Source organism: Nicotiana tabacum, chromosome 21 (assembly GCF_000715075.1).
Source record: "Nicotiana tabacum cultivar K326 chromosome 21, ASM71507v2, whole genome shotgun sequence".
Lineage (NCBI taxonomy): Eukaryota > Viridiplantae > Streptophyta > Magnoliopsida > Solanales > Solanaceae > Nicotiana > Nicotiana tabacum.
The window spans coordinates 53,559,874-53,581,676 of NC_134100.1; the positions used below are offsets into that span (position 1 = coordinate 53,559,874).

General features: G+C 37.5%; 1 protein-coding gene across 1 annotated transcript; it reads right to left on the reverse strand.

Annotated features, from left to right (window-relative positions):
- Positions 1 to 1,841: 1,841 nt before the first annotated feature.
- Positions 1,842 to 21,297, reverse strand: LOC107815802 (uncharacterized). Its single transcript, XM_016641435.2, has 12 exons — positions 21,049 to 21,297; positions 19,774 to 19,881; positions 17,236 to 17,322; positions 16,411 to 16,464; positions 16,170 to 16,315; positions 15,791 to 15,941; positions 15,571 to 15,708; positions 3,949 to 4,020; positions 3,786 to 3,859; positions 3,412 to 3,553; positions 2,636 to 2,714; positions 1,842 to 2,130 (listed from the first exon to the last, which is right to left on the reverse strand). Exons 1-12 carry the CDS (start codon positions 21,196 to 21,198, stop codon positions 2,033 to 2,035), a joined length of 1,299 nt encoding a protein of 432 aa, XP_016496921.1. The 5' UTR covers positions 21,199 to 21,297; the 3' UTR covers positions 1,842 to 2,032.
- Positions 21,298 to 21,803: the final 506 nt, after the last annotated feature.

The window sequence follows — 21,803 nt, forward strand, 5'->3', positions numbered from 1 at the left end:
TTTTGATTTTTTTATTGAATTTTTTTTTTTTTTACCATTCCAACTGGAAAAAGGTATCTAAAATAACAAACTAATAAAAACAGAAAAACTCTAATAAAACCTTCAGAATGTTGCCCATTACTCTATGTTTCTAATTTTTTTCTTTTCTCTCATTTCTTGTCGATACAGTCGAACTTTTAGATGTAATGGTGGATGAATGACGGTTATGTAGTAGATTTATATAACAAGTGTATCCATTCTGTATAATAGTATATAACGACATGTTATACACTGTTATATAACATAGATACGTTATTTATATATGGTTATACAAAACATATAGTATATTAATTATAGCATGTATATATAATGTATATGTAATGTATAAGGATGTATATGTAATATATAATAGTATATAAAAATGTACATACATTGTTATACATCATGTTATATAGATTTGAAAGATGGAAAATGAAAAATGAAGAAGAATTTGCGGTAGCTCGGTGAAGAAGGTAAAAAAAAATAACATAGAAAGATGTTTGGCTTGTTAAAATTTAATATAAGCATATGTTGGTTAGTTCAAACGTAAATATTTATAGTGCTATGCAGTTATAAATCAAAAAATTGCACTAGTTATCCCAAAGAGACTGGTCTTTAAATATTGTCCTTGGTTTTAACTTTGTTACAAAAATAGGCTTCTTCTTCGCCAAGAACATCATAGTTCTTTAATATTGGAAGCTTTAGATTCTTGTTTGGGGTAGAAACTGAAAGTTACTCATCGATTATTGTTAAAATTATTTGAATGTTGATAATTTGTGAGTAAATTTTTAGTTTAAACGTGGGTCAATTGTAGTGTTTGAACAATTTAGCATATAGGTCAATTGTAGATAACACAAAGTCATTCCAATCTGGTAGAATTTGGTGAAATTGATCAAGCACAAAATCATGCCAACTAGGCCGAGTTTGTGAACAATCTAACAAATAGGTCGAATGCAGTTAACACAAAGCAATGCCAATATGATAGAGTTTGGTGAATAATTGAACAATCATAAAGTCATGCCAACCAAGTAAACCTTGTGAACAATGAATAATATAGGTAGAGTAAATATAGCACAAAATCTATTAATCCGGTAAAAAAATCTCTGACAAGCAATAAGTGTGTGTGGGACATCATTTTCTAAATACTTTAAAAAACGGAGGCAATATTTAAACACCAACCCTTTTGTAATCATTCCGGTCAATATCCTTTTAAATTGTTTGATCCCCAAATAACAATTTCAGGTTCAAGCTCTAGAATGGAGAACTTTTTGATATATTACTCCTTAATGGGTTCACTCAGCCGGAATTCAAAATAGTCAGACCAACGAGTTCCGAATACGCGATGGTTAAACAAAAAAAAAACATTAGGTGAAATCTTGAATGATGGGAAAACGTGAATTATAAGGAGTTGCGAACTTACCAACTTTCCAAGTCCCAACTTGAAGTATAAGGAGTTGCCAACTTTACAATTTTACTTTTAGTTTGACTTCCAATTGATTCCCATAAGTGATGCTAGTCACTACATAAAACATTGGGCAATCTATACCAGTCTTCAGCATAACGCTCTTTCTTTTCATGCTTTCACCAAATTATCATGTTTTCCATTATTTTTTTACAACACGTTTTACCAATTATGGTATCCATTTTTTCCACTGGGCAATTTGTAGGCAACTCTAATATTACTTTGTGGTTTGTACTATCGGAATAGCCATCAAAGAACGGTCCATAGTAGTGACTAGCCAGCAATCAAAACGTTTCTCTCCAGGAACCACAATGAAAACAAGGGATTACTCTTTTTCATTTTTAAATTTTGGAAAAATGAATGTGCTAACTGCGAAATAAACTTTATAATGATAACTTTTCTGATCCAAGGATACAATGACCCACATTTGGGTGCTAACTACTCAGGAAGAACGGAATAGAAACAAGAGAAGAAAAAAAAAATCAAAACACATGTACACATGCTACATCAAATAAAACTTTATCTAAGGAATTGCATGAATGAGGCAAGCGTCTACTCCAAAGTCTTCAGAAGCCTAAACAGCCCCGCGGCCTCTCTAATCCTTGAGAACTCAATACAAAATGCTTGTACTTCAATGAAGAGATCATGGACTGCAGAGAACAAGAGAAGCACTAAGTATTCAGTCAACAAGTATATCTTTTAGCATCCTGGTGGTTTTCTCACTAATCGAACAAAGAAAAACCAGTAACTACTCCCCAAATAAAATGCAGACGTACATTTTTAATTAAGAAATACAGACGTACATCAATGCATGGTACTAAAAAAGAAAACTTAAAAGCAAGGCTAGACCATATAGTCCACAATTATGCACTTAACAGCATTTGCCAAGACTAGGCTCAGAAAGTTACTGCAAGCTGAATACCAAATTTCAGTGACAGATAAGCAAACATCTTGGTTTAATGCATCTAGTCTCGTTATTATTCTCCCTTCTTCATCTGTCCCAACCCCACAGATAAATTGGCACTTGCGCTCCATCTAGCTGCTTGTTTCTTGTTGAATTCTCAAAATACTCATCATAAGATGTATGCAATATATGTGGTATTGCATGCTATTTAATTAACGGAATACACTAAAACGATGATAAAAGACACTTACCATTTATGATCTTATTCCGGATCAAGCTCTGTAGGAAAACACAGACAAGTCTTACAAGTCGGTTTTGCATATATCTATCCTGAAATTTTGGAAAATAAGTATGTTAACCACGCAACCAATGAGAATAACATTGTAGATTCTAGAAATGTCAGCAAATGGAAATCAATGAGCGTCTTATGACACGCAATTCATATGTCACAGACCCTTTCCTTCCTACATTAGAAGAACTATTTTGTATGTCTCCTGAAATCTGCACAGAGGCAATGAGATTTGGAGCCCACTTCCAAGTGAAACAGATTCACACCCTTTCCGTTATTATACTAAGTATCAGTTCACTGATTCACTTACTTGTGACATCTACTCTTTACCAGCTGTAACAAAAAATGCAACCGAAAAGAACTACATGATCGAAATAGAATGAGATGCAAAGGTCTTATAATCTCCAGAAGCAGGATAGTTGCAGGCAAGTAACACTGTATTCCCAAATTAATAGTATTTCACCCCACATGCTTTATGATAAGGAACATCATCAAAGAACCTACAGAAATACCAAGTTTCCTCCATCACAACACCAATCTGAAATTGGGATGATAAATGGGTGAGAAACCAATTCAAGAATAGCATGGTAACCCAAGTAACTCCTGCCTCCTGGTCAGTTAAGAGTTTGAATAAGTCACACTCCGAATAACCTAATAATTGCCTGGTTCAATAAATTGAGCCGCTTCAAGTCAATGGAAAGTTCAACTAATAGGAAAGAAGTTATGCAGATAGAGGACCTTGATGTTCTCGCAGGAAGATATACAATTGGTGATGTACATATGTATGAATTCGGTTGGCAATTCAACTGCTTGAGTGAGCCTGTTAACAACTTCCATTGAATGAAGACTCATCTCCATATTAACAAGAACGGTAAAATATCTGCAACAAGATATAAACTGCAGAATCTCAGAATGTGTGATGAAATTCAGTGCAACGTCCATACAAAATACGGAATGGTAGTTCTACAACCTTCAATAAAGAAAGACAGTTCAACTAAACCCCCCAACTGACACTTGCAATCTAGGAATTAGCATATAAGGCTTTAAATCATGAACACAAGGGCATCACGAATGCTAATCAATAAACAAGGGATCAAGGAACAAGGACATACTCTGCAATCTCTGGTGAATTGACCAGCTTAACCAGAACTTCAACTGCAATAATAGGATTGTTCTCCACAAGTTCCTGAAAAAGAGAACATACTATCTTCAGAATCAGGCAAGCCGCCAGTTAGTAGGAACTCATAATACACTTGAGGGTTGCAGAACTCATACTGGCAGCTTCCTTGGTGTCAACCCACAATGGTAGACAAGCTTTGGATCATTTGCCAACTCCAATAGTACTTGCTGGTCAAGAGTAAGAGAAACACTTTCAAGAAGTTGCTAATGAATACACTAAAAGTCTCAAGATGAAAAGAATAAGTGAATGAGCTTTCTCGATCATTACTCTCTCGGTAGTCATAAGAAATAATGAATTTGCTATGCTAAACTAAAGCTTCCCATTAAAGAATTATTTTGAAGAAGCAGGCATGAACAACTTGTAATGAAGATCTGAAGGAATACTATCCAGCCAATGATGAGCCTAGGGTGCAGAGCTTCTCCATTCTCTCTCGAAAATTAATTCAAACAGCGAGCAACTATCAAGCAACAACTACAACAAAACCATCCATTTTTGAACCAAACATGGTAACTTAAGGCTAGAATAAGGTGACGTGAAATGTGATAAGTTGATTTATATTTCAGTCGGAGAATGGAAAGGAAAACCTACCATTTCTGGTAAAAATCATACAATATCACTACGAAAACATCACAGGCTATAATTGTCCCACCTGGTTAAATGAGAACTTCCAAGATCTTAGCTACTCTACCATTTACGTTAAGATTTTTGTTGGATGCTCAAATTCTTCCCCATGGTATCAAAGCAGACATTTTTAAGCTCATTCTCACTAGTAAGATCATCATCACAAGTACAGCAACTATGCCTCAATCCCAAACAAGTTAGAAGTTGGCTATATGAATTCACATAGGCAATGTCGTTCTATTTAAGCTCATCTCATGACAATATTACACAAAATAAAAATAAATGACGATGTCACTCCATTCGTAATCAGATGTGAATCCCAAAAACCAGGATGTTGAGCTATATGGTTGTCCAACATGGAATATATAAGATTTTACAAGAGATCAGGGTTTTGGGTTATTCAATCCATTGTCTGGGGTTTTGAGTTGCAAGTTTAATTCTTTCAAAAGTACTAATAGGTGGCAAGGAGCAGAAACTTCATTAGCCGCAACACAATTGGTAGCAGATTGATCTTATTGTAACATACTTCACCTTGAGAATCAGAAGGAACTGAAAACTTGTCCAGAAAAAAGACTGAGGTGGGAATACTATGTCTTGCAAAACTTCGACATCTATGGGAGGTATGTAGGCATAGTTGCAACTGAGGGCTATAAACGATGTTATTATTAAGCCAGAAATTACGGACAACACCTCAGGAAAGACAGCTACAAAAATCCAAAAAAAATGTAGAAAAAGCCAACGCATAAGAAAAACTTTTCTGAGATTCTCAGTAACATATAGTTACTGAGATGGTAAAACAGAGAAGATGGCTAGAGTCGGCATAAAAAATGAGTAATGGATCAGGGGATGGATTAATAGGCAAAGAATGATCGAGAAAAGGCTTCCGACAGCAGACGACTAGGCTAGTCAGAAGAATTGAAGCTAGATCCATTAAGCTCTAATATTCAAAGGTGGATGACTGAGCAAATAGATGGTGGCAGCAAGGGCCAAGTTTATGAAATGAATGGACTACAAATCAGGGGATGGTCCGGAAAAATCAAATTAAAAATCAGGGAATTGAGAAAAGAGACAAAAAATTAAATTAGGGAACGGTCCCGAAAGAATATGATATTGAAATGGTGGACAGTGGTAGCTGGCTGTTTCCCAACATATCTATAGACTAAAACGAGTATGGATAAAACTGTTTGGGTTGCGCTATATTTGCGGCTGGAGACAAATCTATGGGCGACAGTCAGTGAGAGCAGTGGCTGGTTGGAGATAAACAAAGCAACTAGTTTGAAAACCAGCTCCGATGGACTCGTCCGAGTGATCAAGACACTCTTTAGAGAATTCACAAGACGTCTTAGACGAGCTGGATTAAAGTTTCTATTTAGGCAGAGACCAACACAAGAATCAAAATAGAAACATAGACTAGACAAAAGACTGCTAATCCTCACCAGGACAATGTATATATCTTTGGATTGGTCAAAAAGGGGTCGTTGGGGATGAATTACAGGTTGATGTAATTAGTTGCGGCAACAAGGAGATAGCACACCCGTTCTGGAAAGTTTTATAATTCAGATTTGGTCATTCAAATGAGAGGTACTTACATGGAAAAGGAGAAAATGGTCAAGGACTCGGCAAATGTAAGGTGGACATGAAGACATGATCTACAAGAATAATAGGCCTACGGCAAGCACACAAGGAGGACGGTCTAAGAAGGTGCAAAACGCAAAGTGAAGCCAGAATATTTCATTTATAGGTCCTCATAGGTGGGCCTCAAAACCGCCAATAGAAACATTGATGTTCAATTTAGTAATAATTCAAGTTTTGGTCATATCTTACAAAAACCGACTAAAATTTCGAAATATTTTGACCTAATAAAAGGAGAGGAGGAAAGCCAAATGGCAAAACCGACAAGGTACCATGGGCAGCATGAAACAGAGGAATCAAACTCAGGGGATCAATGGTCATTAAAGGGATAAAGAAGCCTTTAGAATGGAGAAATTGCTCCCAGAGGAAGTCTTCCACAATTGAGACATGTGACAAAGTCCCATTACTAGCATTATCAAGGGACAAAGGTCAACCACGTTTTCTAGAAACACCCAATGGAGATGGAAACATCATCATGGATCCAGTGTTATCAAAGGCGAAAAGCGCAAAAAAGCTCTAAGGTCCGTTGGGGCTTTAAGTGCAAAACGCAAATAAAGCGTGAGCTTTAATGAAAAAAAGCGCAACTGGAGAAAAAGTAAAAATATGTATATGTAGTACAAGACTAATAATTATAAGCATGAATAACAAATATATGGACAAAGAAATTGGAAAAAGATTACGATAAAGTGAAATATCAATTGTTTAATGTTGCCTTTTCATGATTACACTCATTGGCAAGGAATAATATGCCTTAGAGCCTTGATGTGATACTAAAGCGCCCACAAAGCGAGGCGAAGCGCTCAACATGTTTTGAGCCTTGCTTCAGGGCTTAAGCGCGCTTTAAGCGCGCCTTTGACAACACTGCTTGGATTTGAGAATACCATAGACTACGCAAGCAGCTAGGTGCTAACTTTGAAGGCTTTGAGGATGTTAAACTTCCCATATTGGTCGAGGGAATGTGGTGTTGTTTTCCTTAGGTGGTCTTGCGAACCCTCACCTCGCGAGCTAAATTTTGGAGTTGTGATAGGCCCAAAGTCCATTTTCAACTCATTCCAATTCTTTGTTTACTGATATTGGGCCCTTATACTGTCCCTGCATTAAATGTTCAGCCAGCATGCAGTGTGTGTTTAAGTGTTTCACACTGGTTAAGGGAATGAGATATTACCTCCTTGTATGCTCTTGGACAATCCTCATCTCGAGTTAGCTTTCGGGGTTAAATTAGACCCAAGATCTATTTTCTAAACCGAGGACAGAGCACTGAACTTTTTTCTAGTTATTGATATATACCACCCAGAAAAGGGTATTGTCACCACAAGCAATTCAAGCAACTCTAAGGTAAAAAGGATAAAGATAGCTCAAAAACCAAGAATTCCATGTCAACCAGGAGACTGGGAGCAGGCCAAAACTGTCGCTGGATGGACGAAAATGAAGTTGAGGATCATAACTTGGAATATAAGGGGCTTGAACAGTAAGGGAAAACATAGACAGAGAAAAGCGTTTGGCCATAAGTGGAGAGCAAGACATATGCTGCTTGTGAAAAAGGAAACTTGAAGATCTACTGAGATAGCAGCTAGACAAATTCACAAGCAAATGGGTGGGGCATGTAATCTTGGTGCATTAAGTAGGCCAAGATGTTAAAAAAATTTATGGCATAAAATAGCATAGGCAGGTGAAATTATGGCGAGCGGCCACTATAGCATTAGTGTTATGTTGTCAAGCTTGTTCCAGAATGTTTACTAGCACCTACTAGAGTATATAGTTCTAACTTCTAGCATTATTAGAAAAAAGAGGGTGGATTTTTTATTTGAGATGTCAAATGCCAGGGGTTGTGTTGGACCTCAGTAATAATACCACCAAGTAGGCAACGGAAAGAAACAACAACAATAGGACATACAGCACAATGGCTGAATTCTCTAAATGGTAGAAGAATGGAATTGATTGACCCTTCTTTATCTGGTAGAAAATTTACCTAACAACAAGGAGACAATGCAAGAGTAGTGTCGAGGATTGACAGATTTCTTTTTCCACTAAGTGGGATGATGAATTTAAATTAAAAAATCAACTCCATTGGACTATCATCAGATCACACTGCCCTTATGCTCACTGTTATCACCAGGAAAACATTAGCTCCTAATTCAAGTTGGTAAACCTGTGAATGAAGGTTTAGAGTTTCATACACATGGTCCAAAGTTGGCAGAGCTTTTTTGAGGTAGAAGGGAACCAAGGATACCAGATTATGTTCAGGCGAAAAAAAAAACTGAAAATGCTTCTCAAGCTGAAGGAATGGAGCACACGTCCCTTTGCAACTGAGAAAAGAGAAAATCAGACCTAATACGACAAATCCTAAATCTAGATAAAGCAAAGAAGAAAAGGGAACTTGTTGACAAATAACTCCTGCAAAGCCAAAACCAAATCTGCTGATAGAATTGAAGGAGATTGCCAAGTGCGAGAAAGCCAATTCGCAGAGACAAACTTCTACATATCTTTCGTTAAAAAGGAAAAAAACTAAATTATATCAGAAGATGACTAATAAACATGGAAGCTACAACCCTATTGAAAAGTTACAAGTGAATCAAGTAATTACGGAGGATCAAGATGACATTAAGACGGACGATAGTAGAATTCTACAGAACTATATACAAACAGAATCAGAGTGGAGACTGTATATTTATATAGAAGACACTCCAAAGATAACTGAAGAAGAAAGCGAACAACTTCAATAAACCTTCGAGGCAAAATTTGTTGATTGTAGGAGGATTTTTAGGAATATTGTTTCCTGAATAAGTCATAGATTAACAGAGTCCTATAGTGCTTCCTTGTTGCCTGTTATTTGTAACAGCTTCGACTTATTCATTTGAATAAGTATTAGATTAGATTTTTACTTGATTTGAATAGGTCAGTCATTGGAACCTTGTTTAAGTAGCATGTTCTTGAGATGTAAATAAACACCAGAAATACAAGAAGTTCTTTTTCTTTTCTTAAAATCTTCATGGTATCAGAGCCATTGCTGCCTTTTGAGGTGAGTTTTTCACCCTTGCAGCACTAGGGTTTAATTTTTTTGAAAAAAGAGGTCGAGTTTCTCTCCATAGCCTACTGTCACAATAATTTTCGAGCTTTCTGTTGTGCTGTGGCCTGTGGGGAAACTAATACCACCACAGGCTCCCCCTCTCTCTACGGCCACAAAACCCCAACAAGCAGCTTCGGCAAAGACTGCCCCATGCGCCTTCAGAAGTCCAACTCCGGCAACCGTCAGCCTCACGTGCCGGCGAGTAGACCACATTTCGGCATTTTTTTCTGGGAGATTTTTCTTCCTGGGGTACGCTGTGGATAAGCCTGATTTGAAAACTTAATCACAGAGAAATAGAAAGAAACCATCATGCGATCTACTGAAGCTGAACCTGAGTTATTTACATTTCTTAATGAGTCAGATTTGCCCATTGCTAACAGAAAAGGAGTCATATCTTGCACCACTAAACACCCTTTATCTAATTTAGTCTCCTATAATTCCGTCTTCCTCCTATAGGGCCTTTACATTGTCTATTTCTACTGTCTCTCTTCCCTAGAATTGGTGGGAAGCTTTTGCAGATTCTAAATGAAAGGAAGCTATGATTCAAGAAATGAAAGTCTTGTCAAAAAATACAATTTGGGAACTTATCACTTCACCACCAGACAAAAGTCAGTTGGCTGCAAATGGATCTTCAATGTGAAACACAAGGATGATGGCTCAATCGAAAGATTCAAAGCAAGATTGCTTGTGGAGTGGATTATCAAAAGACATTTGCCCCTGTTGCTAAAATGAACGCTATCAAAAAAAAATTCTCTTGTGCAGCTAATCTTGATGGGGACCGACTTACAACAGTTTGATGTAAAGAATGCATTTCTTCATGGAGACTTAGAAGAAGAGGTGTATATGGAGATTTCTCTTGGATTTGATATTGAACAAAGTCAAGGAAAGGTGTGCAAACTGAAGAAAGCCTTGTATGAACTGAAGCAATCCCCTAGAGCTTGGTTTGACAGATTCTACAAAGCAATGATCTCCTTCGGCAACAAACAAAGCAATGTTGATCACAACCTCTTCATAAGACATCAAAAGGGTAAACTCACTCTTCTCATAGTTTATGTTGATGACAAAGTAATGACTAGAGATGACAAAGACGAGATGACCCAATTAAAGAAGTCGTTGGCAGAAGAATTTAAAATAAGTATCTAGTATTATTGCAGTACTTCTTAGGAATTGAGGTTGCTAGATAAAAAAGAGGAACCTTTATTTCTCAAAGGAAATATATTTTGGATCTCTTGAAAGAAGCTGATACGACATGTTGCAAACTGGCAGAACCGCCCATTGGAAGCAATCAGAAGTTACAAAGCAGAACTGGAGAGTCAGTTAATAAAGAGAGATATCAGAGATTGGTTGGAAGACTCATTATCTCTCCCACACTAGACCAGATATAGCTTATTCAGTCAGCTTGGTGAATCAGTTAATGCATGATCTCGGGATTCTCATATGCAAGCTGTTTTCACATTTTGCGGTTTCTGAAGTCTGCTCTAGGCAAAGGTCTCTTTTTCTCCAAACATGGCCACCTCCAAGTAGAAACCTATACAGATGCGGACTAGGATGGATCTCTAACAATTTACATCTGGTTACTATACACTCGCAGAAGAAAACTTAGTTACTTGGAGAAGCAAGAAGCAAAGTGTAGTTGCTAGATTAAGTGTAGAGGCAGATTATAGAGCTTTGGCCCAGGGTGTTTATGAACTTCTGTGGCTACAAAATCTACTAGAGGAATTGAGATTGTCTAAAAAAGGTAAACTTTGCTTCGTATTGTGATAACAAGGCTGCAATCAGTATAGCTCATAATACTGTTCAACATAGACCGAATGAGACATGTTGAAATTGATAGATACTTCATCAAAACAAAAGATCAGAAGCGGTGTCTTGACTTGCTTTATGTGTCATCAGAGAAACAAATAGTTGATGTGTTTAAAAAAGGGTCAACAAAAAATCCTTTTCACTAGTTTGCAAGTTAGGCATGTGTGACATCTTCGCACCAACTTGAGGGGGAATGGTGATTGTAGGAGAATTTAGGAATAATGTTTCCTGAATAAGTCATATATTAACAGTTTTGAATAAGTTATATATTGTTTCCTCGTTTCCTGTTATCTGTTACAACTTTGACTTATTCATTTGAATAAGCCATAGATTAGATCTTTACTTGATTTGAATAGGTCATAGGAACCTTGTAGAAGTAGCTTGTTCTTGAGATATAAATAGACACATAGAAATACAAGAAGTTCTTCTTTTCTTAAAATCTTCAACATTACGCAGATGGGTAAAGGATCAAATTGCCATTCTTCCTTTCGGAGGAGTTGAAAAATACTATTGACGGTTTCATTGCGTTATATGTTTATTTTTTCTTTCTTTTTTTTCACCGTGATTCAACAATCCCAGAGTTACTTTTTAATCCGATCATATAAGAAAAAAATCTTCTTTTTTTTCGTACCGTTTCATAATATAAATATTGCTAAGAAACTGATGAAGGAACTCCTAGTCCAGATGGGTACTAAATGAGTTTCGTTTAGAGTTGCTAGAAAGTGTTGAAGGATGACATAACGAGGGCCATAAATGATTTCCATCTTCATGAGGTTTTCGAGAAAAGCTTAAATGCATCTCATATTTCCATGGAGTTAAAAAAAATTCAGATCAAAAAGCCAGGTTGAGAGCTTTACAATATCAACGCAAAGCAACTCACACAGAGGTTAAAAAGGGTTGTCAATAAATTAGAAACTAAAACAGAAATTGCATACATCAGGGAGAGAAATCATGAATGCAATTTTAGTAGCAAATGAATGTCTTGGCAGAAGGAGAAAAACTTGGCCTATTTCCTAGCTACACATACAAAAAGCATATGGTCATGTAAATTTGGAGTTTTTTATGAATATGCCAAGAGATACGGGAATTGGCGAAACGCGGATTAATTGGATAAGTTTCTATATCATCACAATGACATTCTCTTTCTTTACTAATGAGTGACCTAAAGTGTTTTTTTTTCTTTCTTCATAAAGGGACAGAGACAGGGGAAACTTGTATTCCCTTTCTTGTTCATATTTGTTATGCAAGGTTTTAGAAGAATGATCAAACTGGTACTGCATGAAGATAAGATTTTTAAAACTACTTGTGATGGGCAGGACACCTTAGCCATTTCAACACACTGATTCTATGTGTTATAGTAGAGCAGCTGAGATATCTAAGGCTGATATTAGTTGTTTTTAGGTATGATGTATACTAAAAACAGCTGGAATAATCAGCTAATGATACTCCCAAACATTAGGGACCTGGCTAAAGTACTTGGTTGTAACTTGTAAGGTAGGAAGCTCACCTGCAACATCTTTAGGCCTCCCTTCGGGATAAAAGCACAAATCTGGAGGCATTTGGCAAGAGATGGGGCAGAAATGTGAAAGGAAGCTGGCATGTTGGAAGAAGCAATACTTTTCTTTGGTGGGTCGACTAATCTAGCCCGTTTTTATTTGCCTTGACGATGGACGTGCTGACGCGGCATATACATGGGGAAGTGCCATTGTGCATGCTATTTGCCGATGATATAGTGTTGATCGACGAGACGCGAAGCGGGGTCAACGCAAGATTGGAGGTTTGGAGGCAGACCTTGAAGTTTAAAGGTTTTAAGTTGAACAGGACTAAGACAGAATACTTAGAGTGCAAGTTCAGTGATGGGACTCATGAGTCACACGTGGATGTGAAGCTTGATACTCAAGTTATCCCCAAGAAAGGTAGTTTCAAGTATCTCGGATCTATTATCCAGGGTAACGGGGAGATTGACGAGGATGTCGCACATCGTATTGGAGCGGGATGGATGAAATGGAGGCTTGCGTCCGGCTCTTATGTGATAGGAATCTGCCGCCAAGACTTAAAAGGTAAATTTTACAAAGTGGTGGTCCGACCAACTATGCTATATGGGGCGGAGTGTTGGCCAATTAAGAACTCACATGTGCAGAAGATGAAAGTAGCAGAAATGAGATGTTGAGATGGATGAATGTGTATACCAAGAGAGATAAGATTAAGAATGAAGCTATTCAGGACAAAGTGGGAGTGGCCTCCGTGGAGGACAAGATGCGGGAGTCGAGGCTGAGATGGTTCGGGCACGTGAAGAGGAGAAGCATTGATGCTCCTGTCAGGAGATGTGAGAGGATGACCATAGCGGGTTTGAGAAGAGGTCGAGGTAGGCCAAGGAAGTATTGGGGAGAGGTGATTAGACATGATATGGCGCGACTTCAGCTTACTAAGGACATGACCCTTGATAGGAAGGTATGGAGATCGAGGATTAAGGTAGAAGGGTAGTAGGTAATTGTAAGTTTCTCCTTTTTTACCCGTTACTTTAGTAGCACTCAAGTTCCTGCATATGCTTACGTAGATCGTTACTTCGTCATGTGATTTAGTTCGCTTCTGTTATCGTATTTCCTGTTGTTAGTGTTTAGTACTACTAATTCCCCTCCCCCCCCCTCTTTTTTTCCCTTTTCTCTTTCTTCCTCTTCTTCTTCCCCCCTCATCTTCTTCCTCTTCTTCGCCTTCTTCTTCTCACTCTTTCTAAGCCGAGGGTCTATTGGAAACAGCCTCTCTACCTTCACTAGGTAGGGCTAAAGTAAGCGTACGCACTACCCTCCGCAGACCCCACTTTTGGGAATATACTGGGTTTGTTGGTGGTGGTGGTGGTGGTGGGTCGACTGATCCTTATCAATAGTGTACTAGACTCTTGCCAACATATGTCATGTTCTTGTTCCTTATGCCAGCAAAGAATAGAGGAGACTGGATAACCTTAGGAGATATCTGGTTCTAGTAAGGAACAAGAGGACATATCAGCTGGTGAGGTGGAGCTCTGTCACAGCCAATGAGAAGGAATAGCCCAAGGCTCCCAGAAAGTGGTTGTCGGGAGATAGTCTTTAAATAGGCCCTATTGAAGAAAGTAATGAAAGAAAAGTATGGGATGCAGAATGCTTGGAGTGACAACTCCTCGTCAGTTAGAATCTGCTTGGAAACATCTCAAGGAAATTGGAATTAGTTGACAGAATCTGCTGCAAGGCAGGTGATGCTGCAGGATACCTTCTGGCATGATAACTGGAGCTCAAACAACGATTCAGTGATCCTTTGACCATTTTCCAGAATACAGAAATAGAGTTGGCTATTGCAGAAGTAAAAATGGCAGGAACATTGTCTTCAGGAGTGATTGAGAATTGGAAAGGATAGTATAGTTTCTCAATTTACTGGCTTTCACGGTCTCACAAGCAGACAGGCTAAATTGGACAGCCCATAGCAATAGGGTCTTCACTGTGAATCTTGCTACAACTCTCTGCTTGCTTGCAGGATATGGTCAGAAATCTCTCATCCTAGCGCTGAAAACGAATCTCTAAAAAAGCATCATATAAGATGGTTTAACTCTTCGTAGTGGCTTATGAAACCTGTTTGACAAGACAATCTTCTGAACAAGGATTGCAAATCTGCAGCAGAAGCTACCCACATAGAGAAGAGGCTGAAGGGAACAGCCCTATTCTTATTTTGTGTTGGCCCAGCATCCCAGTTATGGCGTATTGTCTAAACCTTTTGGGTCTCAAATTGGTCATGCTAAGAAGAGGAGCTAGAACAGGAAAGGTCTGGGTGGAACCAAAGAAGAATATGGAATACTATCCCAGCATCATCTGGTGGACATTGTAGAAGAAAAGAATCACATACGTTTTTGAACATAAAGCTGACTCAATTTGAAGATCAAATGCACTAGTATACTTTTGCTTACTTTCTGGTGTAGGATGAGCATGTAGATTAGGCTGAACATCTATGAGACTTCATCAGTTCCTTAGAGAATTATATACTGCAGCTCCAACTTAGTACCGGTCTTTATAACTAAAATTTACATTTATTGACAAAAAAGAAAATATTATCTATCCTACTTAGGATCTACTAGAGCAGCTATTTGTCCAGCGTTGCCAACATTCAAAGTCGGCATGGTCAATTGCAAAACTAACAAAGTCTAGACAACATTCCACCAGGTATGTAGTTGAACCACCAAATCTTTTTTTCTTTGTTTGGTTTTTTTGGGGTTGCGTGGAGAAGCAGAACCAGAAAACCGAGGTTCAATAAATACGAATAAGCAAAATTGACCTTCTTTGGATATGTTCCACCTTGTCACTTTTCTCATTGGTATGCAACCCTACATTTTTCTCATAAAGGTCAATCATGAAATTATATCCACAAGGAATGGCCATAGAAATCCAAGAAAAAAGGCCAAGATTGCCCTACTTATCAGGAAAAAAAGCCTTTATTTTGTGAATCAGTCATTTAGATAATAATAATAATAATAATAATAATAATAATAATAATAATAATAATAATAATAATAATAATAATAATAGAACTTGACCAAGTATGTAGTGGAATATCCAACAGGAAGCATATGCACCTCTTGTTGAGCAGGTGCAAGTGGACCTTTTAGGGCTTTTGCAATCAAATCCCTGACTGCAGCTCCTCTGCTAGTATCGGCACACATCCCATGATCCCATAGAAGCTCATAATTGTAATCAGGGTTTAGCCACACTAGCTGCAGCAGATATGAGGGTTATCTAACATACTCCAGAAATTGATCAATTTATTCCCGTGACATAACAGCATGTAGTTCTTACCTCTCCATCCAATACAGGAAGCCTGGGAGGATGAGGCCTTATCCATTGAGGTCCTAATCCTTCCAATGACAAATTTGATAACAATCCAGTTATCGTCTCATCAACATCCCCAGATCCAATCTTAGGTTTAGATCCAGGGAGAAGATCAAACCTGAAATTTCCCAATGCTAAATATTAAATAATGTCCAAGAATAAGAAATCATTGACCGACTTGAGTTATCAATGCAAGACTAAGATACCAGGATGGAAAATTCACAGGAAAAAAAACTTCTCCAATTGTGGGTCTGTGAAGGGGAAACAAAGAGGGGGGAACTGGGCTCTTTGGTGATAAAGTAGTAACCTAAACAGAATACCAAGAAATAAAAGCATGGAGTCATACTCTGATGAATTGCTATCACAGCCACGAGGTACATCAGGGTCAGGAATGCTATTTTTCACGTAACTGTTCCTGAACAAGCAATGAAGCTGTTCTGGTAGAGCTTTGCTACCATATTGCTGTTGCAACTGCTCTCGTTGGGGGAAAGACTAGTGAAGTTCAAAATTGAGATGAAAGAGGATAAGTTACCGTACATGTAACCACCAGTAATGAAAAAGATGATATGAGAATATTGGTCACTTACATGTTGTGAAGGATCAAACATTTTCATGTAATCTGTTGCTGATTGCTTAAGAACCTGCAATGAGGCATTACTTCTGAAACAGTTCTAATATGGTATAACGGATAAAGGAAACCAAATAATTTTGACTAGAGTTACAAACTAAGATGCTTTAAAACATACTGAGCAGAATTATAAACCAAATAACACTGACCAGACTTAATATACTTTTTTCCCTTTCCTGGTCTGGGGGTTGAGCGGGACAGGGCATAAAATGCATTCCTGACTTCAGCTTAAAATTGGAAAGGTGCAAAGACAGAAAAATTATGTTGATATAGCATATTCAAAGTGTCTTTTGCATCTTAGAACGGAATTGCACTTTAATACTGCAGGTATAGTAAGGTTTGGCTATTCTGTCTTTCCCCTATCTCAATGATGAAACATTTCCATCAGAGCAGTGCAGCTGTTGTACTACTCACAGGACCATGACAAAAAGCTCTATTTCGCCTACACAATAAACTCTATTTAGCAATCTATCATACAGGTGACCACAATACCCAGTAAGCCATCTGGGTGGATGATTATTCTGCAGCAATGGACCTATTCTCTTTTTAAAAAAAGTAAATGACCAATTTTATCATCATAACAAGTTGAAATAGTTAGTATTATATTCTCTTGTGATTGAGGAAATCCATCACAGACAACTATAGCCCTTAATTTACAACTGATCTTACACAAAATACCGTTTGCTTTGAGCTTTAAACATCAGAAGCAAGAGCACAAAACCAGGGCCCTTTTTAACCTCTAAACATGACCATTATACACACAACAGGAAACCAATAGTTAAACCTCTCTGCTACTGGTTGAGCTGGCTGAGCCCAACAACTGAAGAATAAAAGCTCTTTCACATCGTTCAGCTTCTTCGTCACAGGCTGCCTGCAAATAAGCAAAACAAAAAATCATAGTTAAGACATAAAGGTCATCTGATCACAACTATCAAGGAATTTAAGCAAGAATGTGTCATATAAATCACTTTTAAGAGCTTATCACTTACAGGTAAAGAAGGTGATATACTAAATTCATGGTGAATGAAAGCTCATTGAACATTAAGTGTGTGGTTTGAGGTGCATGTGAAGGGAGAGAGTAATATGAGATAGATAGTTCGTGAATACTACAAAAGATCAGCTACCAAAGCAGTATAAGTCTCTGTATTCGTGCACAGCTCACAGGAAGTCATGTTATTTTTGCTTTTTTCATGTCAGGAGAGTTACAATTTCCAGTCGTACAATTAAAATTTACCCCCACGTATAACTATTTATACTACCCCTTCCCTTGAACACTGTTAACAAGTTGCATGCACCTAAATATCCAAATCATAATAAAAACTTTAGCGAGTCCAAAGGCTGGTTAGAATGAAAATCCTGAATCTGCTCAGCTTCCAAGCATATACCTCCCTTTGTACTATCTCATCAGCGACTAAGCTTGATTAACCAGTTTCTTCTTCCAACAATCTAAGGTACTGATCCCGCTAATTTTCTCGAAATTCATTAACTGATCCTGCTTTTACCATAAAGTCTCCATAACTGTCTCAATCTGCCTCAGAGTTTTTACGTCTGCTTTTATGTGTTCGAAGAACATTGAAAACTTCCCAATTGTGTACCGCATATAGTCTACAAATGGATACCAGTGTTTTAAAAGGCGTGGGCGTAAGGCGAGGCGTTTTACATATGCCTCAGCGGGGCGTAAGCCCCGAGGCGTGGGGCGTAAGCATCATAGGTATTTAGTTTTTAATATTTTATAAAATAATATAATGACAGCAAATATTTATAAACAGGTAAAATTGCATAAATATTGAAGAAAACTATATATATGTGTGCTCCATCCCCACAAAAAACTAATCAAAACAATCTATTATACGTTACTTACAAGCACAAGTAATTTGAGTCAAAGAATAAAATTTTCTATATGGAGGAACAAAAAGGATGATTAACCTGCAATTTGAACTTTGAATTTGCTGCTATGAAGAAGAATGTAGTTCTCTTTGTATTTGTAAAAAAAAAAAAATATTCGTTGTTTTTGGGAGATATTAGCAGACTAGCGGACAAGATAAAAAATTGGGAAAACCATGAATTAGGGCTTAAATCAATAAAAAAAGTCTTTACTTTTAAATTTAATACTTTTGAGTTCCTTTTTAAACCTTTTGAGTAATTGCCAAACTGACTTTTGAGAATTTGGGTATTATTTGAAGGACTAATTCAACAAATTTTGTTTTAATTTGAAAAAGTCTCTGGGGCTTACTCTTTGCTAAAAAATCGCGCCCCGAACGCTCGGGCGTACGCCCCAAATGGCGGGACGTACGCCTCTTGAGACTTTCGCCCCACACCATCGCCCCGGGGCGTTTTTGGTACGCCTCACCCCGGGGCTCGCCCCAGAAACGCCTTTTAAAACAGAGATGGATACACACATAAAAAGGTTTTCTTTACACTCAGCTAAGCATTAATGATGCACTCTACCTGTATGCATGATAGATCTTATATGTTTTACAGCGCTGCAATAATTCTTGGGTTTTCTTCCATCACTTTCTTGCACTAAAGGTTGAAAGCATCAGCTTAGTATATATTGCAGATTTTCTTCTTTTGCTGGAAAGCATCATGCTAGAGTTGGTTTTCTCGGATTTAGACAGTTATAGAAGCTACAAGAAACAAGAGGCAAAAGGAGTATTATTCTATTTAAATCCAGATCAGAAAAGCTAGAGTCAGAAGTTACAACAGCTTTCCCTTGCACTTGCACTCTCTTTGCCATCCTCACCATTTCTACTTGCTGCACTTCACTTTTCAACTTATTTCACATTCACTACACTTCCCTTTAGTTCCTTTTCTTCATGAATGCCTTACTGCCATCTCTTAGTAATGTCTATAAATAACTTTGTAGCCCCATCCTGCAAGTCCCTCAAGATATACCTAAAAGTAAGGGAACCTCTAAATTTCTTCCGACCTGCAACTACCCATTTTTTCAACTCGATACCTTCCATCACCGTGATGTACAAACCTTAGTTTGTGGAAACTAGAAAGCAGTTTCTACTATAGTTCTGCTTAATTAAGAAAAAGAACCACGAGCAGCAATCAAAAGTGCTGAAGAAGTAAATGCATGAGACACTATACACTGTTGGACATCCTAACATTACAAAGTCGAGCATGAGTACAGTTCTATAATTTATTAAATTCCACAAGAAAAAAAGAGAAATCTGAGCACAAATCTTTCAGAGAATATATTTTAATATTGCATTGAATACATTTTGCATGTTACAGGGCTTCACAGCCATTCAATTTGCAGGACACAAAATAATAGCAAATTGAACCATGATGAACATTAATAACCTGCACTTACATTTACTAGCAACGAAATGAACGGGTTTGAAGAAGGCTCTTGCGAGGAATAAACCTGCTGAAGGATTGCATAAGCAACTAATCTCTGTGCTGGTTTAAGAAGTTTTCCCTGCAGAGAAGATGGTATACCGGGCTGTTAATAGCAGCAAGTTGCGAAACTTTTCTTGTCTACGAGATATAGATGTCCAATATAAGAAAACTTCTAGGTGTGATGAGAAAGACTAAGGTACAAAGGAATTACATGGATTTTTTTTTTTGATAAGTTACAAAGGAAATACAAAGATTCTCAAGCAACTTTTGATTATCACTTCAAGAACCCAAAAAAAAAAGTATGAAGTAACTTTTTCTGAATGTGGAAAACAAGGACCATAGGAAATCCTATATCCGAATCAAACCCCTTGCTTTTTCCAAGTTCCAAAGAATGGAAGACAATTCCCTCCAACAAGAAAAACCTTGATTGCAATGTCTTTTCGGAAATCCTGTATCCGAGTCAAACCCCTTGCCTTGCACACCAGTGTACGAGGCAGTTTGTGGGCATCTCGACTAATCCACTAGTTACCTACTACTTTTCGCTAGCACAGATACAAGAAAACTCTCTCCACCAGCGCTTAGGTATATGGGATGGATTCATGCACTTTAGCTTCTGCTAGGATTCAAAGGTTGTTATTTTAACTCTCGACCACTAGGTCACCCATCGGGGGATCCTGATGGCAATTTCTTCAAATAGTTGAATACTTAAATTCCTCACACAAATCTAAGAAAAATTAATTATTTTTGCTTTTAAAACCTTGCAAATCAAAACTTTGTGCTTGGACTACAATCAGAACTCAATTTTCTATCAGAATAGCAGCCCTTTTTTTTGATAAACCACAAATCTAATAGTAATATTATTTTTGCTCTTTTTCCTTTCTGTTTCAAGAAAAGAGCAGCTAGATTCAAGCAAATTCAAAACTTGTAATTGGTAATTGAAAAACTGAATTGCTCTGAAGGTCAAAAATGTATTGCTTCCTCTTCTCCAAATCGAAAACCCATTCTTAGCTCGAAATGCATGAATTGTTATATTCAACTTTACAGAAATGGGGATGTCAAAATATACTCACCACATACACCAACTATGAAAACCCTAAAATGGGCAGCAAAAATCCTTGTCTAGCATCATATACCTATTCAAAACCCTAATTTTTTCAATTAACTGCTCTTCTAGTCATTTAGAAAGATATATAGATAGAGAAACACACACACACACACACACACACACACACAGAGGGAGATTTACGTCAAGGATTAAGGCGAGACAGATGCAAGCAGAAAATTGGCGAGGGGGAGGGAAACTGGAGGCGAAGTCGGCGACGATCTGATCGAACGGCCGATGATCTCCGGCTTTGAGCAACGTCAACACCGTGTTCGATTCTTCTTTTCCTAACATCCTCTTGTTTCTCTCTCACTCGGAGTTGCACACACTGAAGTCTCTACTCGGCGTTCTCTTCTTTATTAATCTTTGCAAGTACTCTTTTTCCGCCTTTTAGTCACAAACAAAGCAGGTAAAAATAAAACTGATAATCAAGATAAGTTTTCGAAAAAAATAAAATAAATCACTTGCCTAGATATTTAACTTTTTTAAACTAGGGTGTGTTTGTTACTTCATAAAATATTTTTCGAAAAAAGTTTTTTAATTTTTTCATGTTTGATTGAATTAAATGTTTTAAAAAATATTTTTCTTATCAACTCATTTTACTCTAGTTATAGAAAAATGTTTCCTAATCAAGAGGGAAAAATATTTTACAAAATTCCTTTTCAACCTACCCACCCTCACCCACGTACCCTATACCCTCATACCACCCACCTAACCCCACCCCTCTCTCCAAAAAGGCTTTTTTTTTCAAATTTTAGTTTTTTTTTGTCACCACCCAGCTTACACCCAGCAAAAAAAAAGATTTTTTTTGTAATTTCAAATTTCTATTTTTTTATTTTTCTGCACCACCCCATCACCCACCCCACTGCCCTCCCCCACCGCACAAAAAAAGTTTTTTT

Coding starts and splice junctions, on each gene's coding strand:
- LOC107815802 (XM_016641435.2), bottom strand. CDS start 21,198: ATGTTAGGAAAAGAAGAATCGAACACGGTGTTGACGTTGCTCAAAGCC. Junction 16,316..16,410: donor TGTTTGATCCTTCACAACAT/GTAAGTGACCAA, acceptor GAACTTCACTAG/TCTTTCCCCCAACGAGAGCA. Junction 3,860..3,948: donor TGACACCAAGGAAGCTGCCA/GTATGAGTTCTG, acceptor TCTCTTTTTCAG/GAACTTGTGGAGAACAATCC.